The sequence below is a fragment of the Podarcis cretensis genome (assembly GCF_951804945.1).
Source record: "Podarcis cretensis genome assembly, chromosome: 1".
Lineage (NCBI taxonomy): Eukaryota > Metazoa > Chordata > Lepidosauria > Squamata > Lacertidae > Podarcis > Podarcis cretensis.
This window is the reverse complement of record NC_137170.1, coordinates 59,450,016-59,461,909: the sequence shown is the minus strand read 5'-3', so window position 1 is coordinate 59,461,909 and position 11,894 is coordinate 59,450,016. Positions and strand designations below refer to the sequence as shown.

The window sequence follows — 11,894 nt, the reverse complement described above, 5'->3', positions numbered from 1 at the left end:
CATATCCATTTTCAATCTCCCACTCCACATATTAAGGAATCACATATGCGTGGAGCACAATAGGAAAAGTCTTTCTACTGATTACACTATCAAATAAATATGCATGCAAAAATGCAAACAACCTTACCTGGAGTTTCCTGCTCGACTGGGCAGTCATCCTTCCCTTCGGCTGCATTCTTCCAATCCCTTGACCTGCGGCCAGTTCCTCCTCCAACTCCTGCTGCCCTGAGACTATGGCTGGATCAGAGCAGCCAGGAAAGAACCAGTCATCCTCAATCAGTTTTGTGCCACAAGAAAGCAATCATACATCAGACAAACATACTATAGACATTCACAAAAGGGGATCAGTGATACAGACAGAGGCTTATGAAGGATTGGCAGGAATAGACACACTCCATATCATCATTCACCTTGTGATTTCCCTCTCTACACAGCACATGGGGACAATTTGAATGCTATTCTTTTTAATAGAAGCCATAGAGGATAAAAAATCTCAAAGGCAAATTCCCCACCCAAAGAAAAATAATTTGTATATGGATACCGGCAAAGAGGGCAGCCACTTATATAACCAAATTAGGACTACAGGTTTTCAGTGTTCAGATATAGCTGATATGTGATAAAATGCATCACCTATGCATATATTATTCAGCTATGCTTTCACTTTATGCAAATGAAGCAAGCCTTGCTTATACATTAATATTAAAGAAAGCTCTCGTTCAAGGTAATATGAGGAAGTCACAAGTCTGCATCATACACTGCAAACTGGCATCAAGCCATATCGATTAATTTGTCAATAGCACACAATAATTTCAGACAGTAATTTCAATAGCTAAAATTAATGCAATCTATTGTGAAAGATTATTTTTATTTTATTTTATTTTAAGGACATTCCCATCTGTTTTGCGTGATCAACGCAGTACATGTATGTGATAGATGTTTCATATAAAGCAGACAAAAGTCAGCATAAAGGAATGAAGGCAAAAGTTGGCTCCATACTTTATCCATTGCTAAAACAAGAACTCAGTTGCAACTAATCATCTATAGCAAATTAGTATTTTTATTAAAGATTAACACCTGAATAAATTAACACCTGAATAAATTTGGTACAAACTGTGTCCCAGTCTAGATTTCATAAACTGTACAGGAATCTGTATAAGAATAAAGCAATTTGGTCTACTTTCCATATGTTGATCATAGGATAATCAAGTCTTTTCAGATGTGCAGCATGTTTTTAGTTATATGGAGGTACACTCATCAGGGACATGGGCTGGTTGTTGTTCTCTATTTGTTGTGTAGTATGAGAAATGTCCCATGGTCCAGAATTAAATTAGGTTCCTGAAAAACTGCAACACAGCCTCTATCACAATTTGTCAATTAAAATTCCACATTTGTTTTCTCAGGCATTTCAAGAAAATTTCTAGAAAATAATGGCTGGTACTAAAGGAATGCCAATAAACTTGGCTCCAAATGTTAAATATTTTCAAGTTCTAGACTTCAGGAGTAGTCAGTGAGGAGGGTCAGAGTTGTGCCCCTAGCCTCCTAACAGCACTGCCACTTACTAGGAGGCAGAGTAGCAAGGCAGCAAGGAGGTTGGTACTATGTGGTTGCACTGGCTGGAGGACAGGATTGACTCTGCTGATGCACCTGAGCATCGCTCCCCAATCACCTCAGCCCTTCTCCTCTAGGTAAGTGACAGCAACTCCACTGGCAGAAAGTTTGTGCATTAACTACGGCCCTTCCTCACCAACCACTGCTGCTAGAATCTGTCTACCTCTCTCTTGTGCACACAGGAAGTCCCATGTGTGCAAATTAACTTTAATGGCACTGTCAGGCTCATTTTTCACAATCAGTAGTTTCATTCATTCTTATGTAGTTTATGTTTGACTTGCTAGTGCTGAAATTTCTGTATTCCTTGAATATATGTTCTGCCCCCATTATTGAAGGGAATATTTAGTAAATTAACATATGTTTATCTAGGTTTCTCACAGCTCAAGATGGCTCACACAGAAGCCTAAAAAAGCAAGAATCAAAATAGCCAGGAATCTTTCACACTTGAGCTTGACTCTAAAGAAACCCAGAACTCTGCTCATGCAACAAGGCTTCCCCAACCCATTCCCCCTCAATAAAGCACCTCTGTACTCCTCCTTAAAGACACTCATTAGAGTTGGGAAATGGTGCAGGCCATAGCATGAAGTAATGGAAGCAGAAAGGCCAATCTCACACAGGTAGATGTGCTCTCTGTTTGAACTAGGCACTTTGGAGGAGTCATGGAAATTCTGTGAGTGCCTCAGAGCACCCAGGTAGCTATGGAATGGTCTGATACAATGTGTGACACAAACGTGATACAACCCGGAGTTGAACACTGTATAGCTTCCACTGCTGATTACAGCAGGTAGAGCTATAACAGGGCTGTTTACTTTCGATGTTTGATACCAATATGCTTTCCAACTTAGACACAATGTGAACTTTCCAATACAACTATATACATTTTAGTTATGTGTCAATAAACATTAGTTATAATGAAGTTTCAGCACCTGCAAGTCAAAACACCAACCCACAAGGACCAATGAAAGAATCTCATTACAAATTGCTCATAACAATTTGGAAATATCTGTTACTATTAGTCAAGCTCTACAGCTTAGGGGGGGAAACCTGATTTTTTTCAGATTTTTTTTCAAGTTATGACATCAGACTTAGGGCTACAAACAGATGAAGCAGGAAATACTTTCATGGGATTGTGTTCTAATTCCTTGAGAGCAGTGACATTTGCACCTATGTAAGTCCTGTTCGTGATGCTTTGCAGTGGCCCATTCTAGTAACATCATTACTGTTGCATTTACTATTTGAATATTCTTTTGAAATATTTAGTGTAGTATCTATTCATATTTCTGGCCCCCCAAAAATGTTAATTAAAAACCGCTACAGGCATACTTTTTAATACTGAAAGTATGACTTATTATAAATTGTGCAATTTGTCTGGTAAATATGGAGTCAGCTATTAGTACAACAAAGAATGAAGATGATTTTGTTAATATAAATGAAGATATAAGCATTGCAAAGGAGAAGAAAATAGAGTTTAAAATGGCATTTGTTACTTATCTTAATAAAAAGGGGGGGAAACACATGCCACCACAAACAACTGTTATACCACACTATTGAAGATTTCCCACGAAAGACTGTTTACAGAGGAAAATCAGCAACAGTACACCATAAGCTGTTGTGGCTGCAGAATCCTGCATGCACAAAACTGATGGGAAACTATGTTCTCAGTGGCTGACCAAATCGCAGTGTAGGTTAGGAGTGGAGGGGGAAGGGACACCAAGTGCTCACCGCAAAGAGGGGGAAGGAAACAAAACAGAAACATCATGCTTAACCCAGGGGGGAAATGCAAAATTAAATACTGATCAGACACACAAAGAGATCAACATTTGACCATATTAATGCATAAGGGCTTAAACATAACAAAATATTTGAGCCCCCAAGCTCCCTTAATTTGGTATTGCATTTGTATAAGTTTGGGGCTCTCGGGTCCAAATAATAGGCACGAAAGGAAAAATACACAACTAATAGCTAATTTAACTAATGCCCAAGGTAAGGCATTCAGAAATATGACAATCATGAGTCTTTGTACAGCGTTCCTATGAATGCTAAGATTTGCCCTTGCATAGATTGCTCCTGTTAGTTTAATATTGAAGACATTTCATGGGAATGGCGATGTTACTTGTTGCTCAAAGTGACAAGTGTCACTTTGATTAGGTCCTTTTACATCATTTATACATTTGTCTAGTTAACAGAAACATGTGATAAGAAACTCTAGGACTTGTGAATTTTGTTGGGCAACTCTCTGCTCCATTACCAAGAGTTGTCCAGTGCCCACAGATAAATAATTATGTGCAATTGTGGAAATTCAAAGGATATTCCCCCTTTATAGTTCTAAAACCAGATTAAATCCTACAGCCTGATCATGAGACTAGATGACAGTAGCCCTGTTGCAGTGCTCCTTTTCCAGAATCTGCAAAGTACACACAATGGACTTATTCAGAGCAAAGCTGTCATAAAGAGATTGCCAAAAGAACCCTTTATAGTTGGATCCAAAAGTTGAAGTTATTCTGAACTTCCTGCACTCTTGCAAGAATTTAGTCTAATTTCACTACTTTTTGATGGAACTGCAAGCAGACTGAATAACTTTGCCCCATTTACAACATTTCAGACATTTTATTTATTTGTATTTATTTTATGGCTTATTTATATACCACCTTTTAGCCCAAAGCCCCACAAATCAGTGAACAGAATAGTAATAATAAAAAGTAAAATTACAATAAAAATTTAGCTGCAGTAGTAGGCAATTCTGGAGCTAAATCTGTAACTCTTAGGATCAGGCTAGTTCAATAAACTGGACAACAACAGAAGTAGTCAGATACTACTAAATGTCCAGCTGTAAAACAGTGATCCATAGAAGACAGATATAAATTTTGGGTGACACTGTCAATTTGCTTTCAATATTTTCCAACCTAACAAAATGACCTAATGTCAAATCAAAATCACCTTCTCTCTCCTCTTCAATCTGTGACATTCTTAGAGCCATAGCAGATTTCTCCTCTCTGATTTGATTGTGTGCATCTTCAGACTCAGTTACAATTTCATGCCATTCCAAAAGCTGACTCTGCAGCTCATCCACACTATCAGATTCACTAGCCTGCAGCAAGTGAAGACAGGATATGGAAATAATACAACCAATTCAAGAAATATGAGGAGCTGAATAACCTGACCATCAGAAACTCCATATAAATCAAGTTTTCTTTCACACAAACCTAACAGATCAACAAAATACAATTCTATGGTTCTGTGAGTGTAAGTAAATATCCAGTTTAGGGGGGAAATAAAAACTGAAATTTTAATATTGCATTGGGAAGGTGGGCTCCATGCCCTTTGATGGGAGCCTATTTTTGTTCAGTGGGAGCGATTGTATAGGGGTGGGAGAATGAAGGCTAATTGAGACCATCCTTGGAATCAGGCCTGACCAGCACAGAAAAGTGGAAAGACTGGCCCATTCACAGGCTATAAAATGGGTTGAAATAAAAAACAGCAACAGGCTTTCTTTTGATGCAATAGGCAAACAAACCAATATGGTTAACATAACAATACAGAAACCTATGCTAACGATTCACCAAATTTTTGGTACACCATTTTTTAATAGTTTTCCAGTTCTCTACATTACTGTACTTCACTATTTCTACTAATAGCAATTCAACTAAATTCAGTACACCCCAACAGTAGCAGACCTGTGAAGCTGCCCTCTTCGTAACTTGTTCAAGGTCTGCTTGCAATTTTTGCTGCTGTTGTTCGTAGACTTCCAGCTTATTCAGCAATTCTTCTGTAAATACAATTATTATTAAAGACAATTATTTACCGGGGGAAATATTTCGATGAAAAAAATTATATCCAAGCTACAATCACAGAAATACTTAGTGTAAGAATGATTTCTACAGACAAAGCAGTGTAGTATTGAAAAATATGTCCAAATAATTTCTCTGTATCCTAGTAAATAATCTCAGTGCGGTCAGTGGTTGCTTTCCCTGATCCAGTGGGCCCCAGCTGGACTGCCAATCTTTTGCTGAGTAATCACAAACTGTTTTTTAACCTCCGAGCCTCCACTGCATGTGTGGCTGGCTATCTTGCTGAAGTTTCTCTGGATCAGGACCTCTCAAGTGTCTTTACATTTTTTAAAAAAGAAAATGAATAGACTGCAATTATAAATCAATATTTACTTGGATGAAAGTCTCACTTAAATAAGTGATGTTTACATGCATGAAAACATGGTTTTGATCACACAACATATAAATACCAAAGAAGAAGTAAAATTGAGCCAGGAAGCCCAACTGGTTATATCTCACACAATAAACCTGCATACCAGGCTGACAATGGTTCAAAATCCAGTTCCATATATCATGTGGATCTTTATTTGCTTACTTGTAATGTGAATTATTGTTTGTAATTTAGTAAGTGGAGGGGGGGACTGAAGCTCTAAACACTATATTCTGACATTATCTTAAGAGACACCTGTTCAACATTATCAGAAAGACAGAAATTTTGTCACTTCTTACCATTCTGAGCTTTAAGTTCAGAAAAAGCTTGTAGTGCAGACTGCAGCTCTTCCTTTTCCTGTTCCAATTCTGAAATCCGGTCATGCAAGGCAGTTACACTCTTATTTGTTGATGTAGCCTATCCCAAAAAATGTTGGTTTCTTTGTTAATTTTTTCCCAATACATAGGTATGTTTAAACAAAACGTTAAATTGAACCTCCGACTCTTCTAATAACATCTCTGCCACATCTGTATCAATCCAAAGTATCAATTTTTCTACAAACACAGTGATAAAATTAGTTTGTAGCCGAATGACCCAATAATGCACTAACTGTTCAACTAATAACCTATTTTTGTATACTTAAGGAGAAATGTATTTATTTTTCTCGACACTCTGGCACATTTGTTTTGAAGTTTTACATACATTATTACGCTCATCTTCAAGCTTTGTAATTCTGGATTTGTATAAAGCTTTCATCTTGAGGAACTTAGCTTCAGATTTGCTGGCCTCTTCTGATTTTAGTTTCACTTGAGCTTAAACAAACAAAAACCTCAGTTACTATTCAGAGTTATTGCAAAACTATCACTATAAAAATGTGGTACTGGTTTAGCTGGATTATACAGGTTTAGCTAGGATTATTTAAGTATCAACAATACGAGTTTTAAAAAAGAAATTAATAAACCATATTCAAATGTGACATTTCAGAATTACTAAGAGTTGCTTTACACCGACCAGGTTTGCGCAGCCCAGTAAGATGATCTATGGCTTTGCAAAACAGCATGAACATGTGGGTTTGTTCCTGGCTACAGCTCATGGTTAGTAAGTAGAGAGTTTAACCATGAGCCCCAGTTCAGATGACACACTAAGCCAAACCTTGACTTAGCACAGCACAGCACAGAAGTAAAAAGCACCAAGGAGGAGCAAAGTGGCTGTGAGCTCCCATCAAGGAAACATATTTCTGCTGGCTTGCTAGGCAGTAGTTTGACTTACCATGTTGTACCTCTCACTGTGATAGATTAGATACATTGCAGTACAAAGAAGCAAGCCTCAGGGCTGCATTCTTCCCCCATCCACTGGTCTATGAAAGAGGCTACACAGGATGAGCGTGCGATCAGAAGACTTAGTATGAATTCAATGCATTGAGCAAGTCATTGTAAGAGCTATTGTAGTTTACCTTCTAGGTTCGCCAATGTTTGTTTCATTGCAACATCTAAATTACTTTTGTCACCGGAACTTAATTGTTCCAATTGCTTCTGAAGCTGCATCAGGGTTTGGTCTTTCTCCTGCAGCTCTGTTTCATGCTTCTCTCGGATCTCCTGCATGTCAGCATCATATTTCTCTCTGACTTTTCGCAGTTCAGTCTCATGTTTCTCCATCATGTCTCTTAGCTGGGCTCGCATTATATGCTTTTCAGCATCTAGCTTGGACTGGAGGTTGTTTTTCTCTAACTGAAGGTGATTCAGGTATTCATTAATTTCCTGGATTAAAAAACAATAATATTTTAAACAAACACAATACCCTTTTTATAATTTGGGAAATGCATTTATTGTGCATACATACACACTTTTGTGTGTATCTCAAATATGTCTAATACTACATCTGCCATAAAAGTACCCAGATCCTATTTTCTGAAGTAGCAGCAGCATTTAGAGATGCCACCACACTTCATTTTAGCAGGCATTCAGACCCTAATTCCAGCTGCTGACTGATGTAGAATCCTTTCTTGAATGGAAGGCCCTGGTCCCTCTGCAGCATGTTCCAGTCCACAAATAACTAGAAACTCTCAGTGCAGGAAGCCCCACGTGCACAGACCCCATGCTTCTAATTTGGAGAGGAGATACCACCTTCCATTCACTTTATCAGAGGCCTGAGATAATGCACAAACTCTGCAAATGCCTGGAATGGATTGTGGATTTCACTACAGATTGTACAACCTGCCCTGAAGTTTCCTTGAAGAGAGGATCAGATTGAATCTGCTGTCTGCAAAATGTTCTGGAAGAAACAGCAAGCAACTCACATGAGACTAAGCTGCTCTTCCAAGCATTATATCAGATATATAATTACTTGACTATTTGCTTAGGGGTTTTTTCCTTTATTTTCAGAATTATCTCAACAGTCAAGCAGGAACCATATCCAATGTGAAATAATGAAAATGTATAACCACTGCATTTTTCTTTGGCAAAGGTGATTTTTAAATTATGTGTTGTATCTTCCTTATGATTTTTTTCTTGTTTATAACATTTATTTATTTATTTATTTATTTATTTTCAACTTCTATGTTGTTTATCACCCAACAGGTCTCCCAAGTATAATCAATACTACTACTACTGCTGCTGCTACTGCTACTACTACAGATACCCATGAATATAGTCAAATGCATGCAAATACTATATTTTCTATTAGCCTAAATAAGGTTGGCAACCAAATTGCTTGTAACTTTTCAATCCTTGTCCCCTGTTCCTTACTTTCAGCTGCTGGTCTTTTCCATCCAGTTCATTTTGCAACATGAATATCACCTGTGTCCTTCCTTGCATAACCTCTTCTTTTTCATGTAGCTTCTGTTTCAAGGCTTTCAGTAGCTGTCGCGGATGAAAGGATTTTATTTTATGGAATGGAAGAAAAGAGAGTTTCTCAAGAAATGTCTACTGGCATCCCTGCCAACTCTATCCACTTAATAAAACTAAATTTCACTTTTGTAGGATGTATGAAGTTATAGGAGTCATCTATTTCAGAAGTATTAACTATAAATACCAACATTTCTTGAGGGTATCAAAGGCGGAGAAACTCAATCCCTAAAACTATGAAAAGGTATCTCTACATTTCCCACCAAGTCCTCTACATTTCTCCCTACACCACTATCAAATTTGTTTCCTTTGCTACAACTCTGTTTATAGGACAACAAGTAACAACAGTGGAGTTTCAAACAAACTAAACAAGTTATTGGTACCTACAGTGAGGGCTTAGTGGCTGCAGAAGAAATATCAGAGAATGTCCCAACACAGAGCCCATAACTCAAAACTGAAGGCTGGTTAGAAAGGACGGGATAAGAAAACAGAAGGTGAAAGGAGGAATATTGGACTGGTTTTGTTTGCCTAAATAAGAGAAATAGGGTGTGTTCTTGTGCTCTGCTCTCTGGAGAGAGAAATGACTCCATAGCTGTTGATTTAACTGAGAGGTTATGCACATCCATGAGTGTACTGACTATAGGTACAAAACGACACATAGATTATAGGCTGTTGATTAAAGTACCCTTTCACCTACCTGTTCTAGATCAGCACTAGCATCTGATTTGGCAGCCAGCTTAAAGAGTTCCTGCTCATGTTTCTGGGCCACTCCCATGAGCTCTTTTTCCTTTTCCAAGATCATATTCTGAAACACGTGGATCTTAAAAGCAGAACAAAAAAGTTTCTATAAAACTGATCTACAGTGGTACCTTGGTTCCTGAACTCAATCCGTTCTGGAAGTCCGTTGGACTTCCAAAACGTTCACAAAACAAGGTGCAGCTTCTGATTGGCTGATTGGCCCAGGAAACAATGCTGGCAGCTGAAATGGACATTCAGCTTACTAAATATGTTTGCAAACCAGAACACTCACTTCTGGGTTTGCGGCGTTCAGGAGCCAAGCCGTTCAGGAACCAAGGTACCACTGTATACCTAACAACATCATTAAAGCTTGAATTTTCAACTTTATCATTAAGTGACTACTAATATTCCCCTAAAATTTGAACAATTTTGGATTAAAACAAGTTAGCTCAGGAAATTCCTTGAAGTCCTACCTTGAAGAACGACATATAGATTATTTGTGCTGTAGGAACTGAGAAACAACGGCACAAATATTGTGCAAAAAACCATCACTCTGTGTCTAAAAAGGGGCTTTTCAGAATCCCACATTAGTATCATTTAACATACTTCAAAAATATTCTTGATTGGTTCACTAACCAAGTTTCTTCAGGGCTCCTTCAGCTTTTCCTTTTCTTTTTCATTAAGAAACTTTAGAATACAAAACAATAAATAGCGAACAGCTCAACAACAAAATGACATCACTTTTTTAAAGTTACAAATTCAACAGAAGATCCTTTCCCATTTTCCGGCACGAAGAACTTAAGAAATTATAGTGCTAATGATACCAGTACCAGTCTATATGTCCACACCAATCTTCAGAATGTGAATTAGTGACTTTGCCCACTATTGATCTTTCCAAATTTAAATGAATTTTTAAGGGGCAGTTTATTTTTCACAGTTTGAAAAATTAACTCATTCCACATAGCAAAATATTATTCTGGATTCATTATACTTTTGAACCTACATATTGCACAGGTAAAGCTTCTCGGGTACAGCTGCCTTCTAAACATTACTACAGCATCAGGGTATCTCCAGCCAGCACACCTAATTAGGCCCAGCAGGGTTCCTACTTTTGCCCCCCAAAGCCATTTTCACCAACCAATTCCAACCTGCACTACATTTGACAGCATTGTGTCAGCAGGTGTGAGCAGGCAAAGAAGCGGCCACCAGGGAACAATCAGGAACTTGAAGTGTGCTCCTGATTCTTCCTTGACAAGCAGGCCTCCCCTCAGTACAGATCAGCTGATTGGTGCTGACAGGGAGTCCCACAGGGATCAACTGCTCTAGGAAGTTCCCCATCAGTAATTCACTAGTGCAGCCTTTGCAGTCCTCAGCACCGATAAGCTTATGGACACCTAAAACCCCTCTGAAGTCTGTTTACAATTGTTTTGTATTTATCAAGTGATTGACAGGTGGGCAACCCAACCCACCTGTCAAAAATAGGCCCGTAGGGAGTGAGAGGAGGAAGGATCTGGTGGATCCAGTTTCCACACCCTTGGGCTGACTGTATCAACAATCCATGGACAATGCTATAGAAGTTTTCTAATTTTGTGTAATTACAGTTCTAGCCACAACCAACACAAAGCATGCAAGCTTTTTTTGTGTCACATGTGTTTTGTCTGCTTCAAACACAGAAAGCAGTATATGAAAATTTTGCAATACTTTGCCCTATAATCAGGAGCCAAATCCCAAACATCGAAGAATTAATTGTTTTTGCCAAAGGCAAGCTTACATTTTGTGTATACATTGCTTCTCTTTCCTGGAAATGCTCCCTCTCTTTAATCTGAATGCTTTTAAGGTTTTCATTTTCTTCCAGGAGGCAGCTGCATCTTTGTTCATTGTCTTCAACTTTCTTGATAAGGTTCTGAACCAGAAGTTGCATACTCTGCAATGAAGCCTCCTTTGTGGATAGTTGGTTCTTTGAAGTTCACAATAAATGAGAGTTAGAGGACTAGGATGAGAATCATCCAGATCAGATTAACAGCATGGACAAACAAGTATTTTTAAGTAGCAGCAATTACTTTATACTTGTAGCAATTGGATGCTTATACATTCATGAATAATGCTCAGCATACTGAGAAGTTGCTGCATCATCAGAGGAACACCCTAGGTAATGGGAAAGATGGCACTTTTTATATAGGTTCACAGCTTAAATATACCTTTAATTCACTGTTTTGGATTAGTACTTCTTTGGCATCAGTTGATCCACAGGCTACCTGTAAATCAATTATGAAGGCTTCTTTTTCCATTAATTTTTTTTGCTTCTCAGCAAGCATAGCATCCATTTCAGCACCACGCTGGTGTGCAGCATCCAACTCATCAATCTAGAAACAATCAGAAATGTTGTTGCTGGTCACACTAGATATCTACCCACTAAAATCAGCTTCATTTATCTTCTTTGTTTTCCATTACTTTCTCTCCTCTAAGTATCATTCCCTGTTTTCAGCTTTCCTCACCCACAAAATACTC

The 11,894-nt window shown here is 38.2% G+C and overlaps 1 protein-coding gene across 2 annotated transcripts in view; it reads right to left on the bottom strand.

Annotated features, from left to right (window-relative positions):
- The window catches only part of LOC307211791 (uncharacterized protein), a 42,243-nt gene that overhangs the window by 22,375 nt on the left and 7,974 nt on the right, over nt 1-11,894 (bottom strand). For both annotated transcript variants that reach the window (XM_079968823.1, XM_079968822.1), the window contains exons 6-15: nt 11,585-11,749; nt 11,158-11,343; nt 9,346-9,468; nt 8,550-8,663; nt 7,259-7,562; nt 6,508-6,617; nt 6,105-6,222; nt 5,283-5,374; nt 4,546-4,696; nt 128-282 (exon numbers count right to left, since the gene is read on the bottom strand). In XM_079968823.1, coding sequence (XP_079824949.1) covers nt 128-282; nt 4,546-4,696; nt 5,283-5,374; nt 6,105-6,222; nt 6,508-6,617; nt 7,259-7,562; nt 8,550-8,663; nt 9,346-9,468; nt 11,158-11,343; nt 11,585-11,749 — 1,518 coding nt within the window. The remainder of the gene's footprint in view (nt 1-127; nt 283-4,545; nt 4,697-5,282; nt 5,375-6,104; nt 6,223-6,507; nt 6,618-7,258; nt 7,563-8,549; nt 8,664-9,345; nt 9,469-11,157; nt 11,344-11,584; nt 11,750-11,894) is intronic.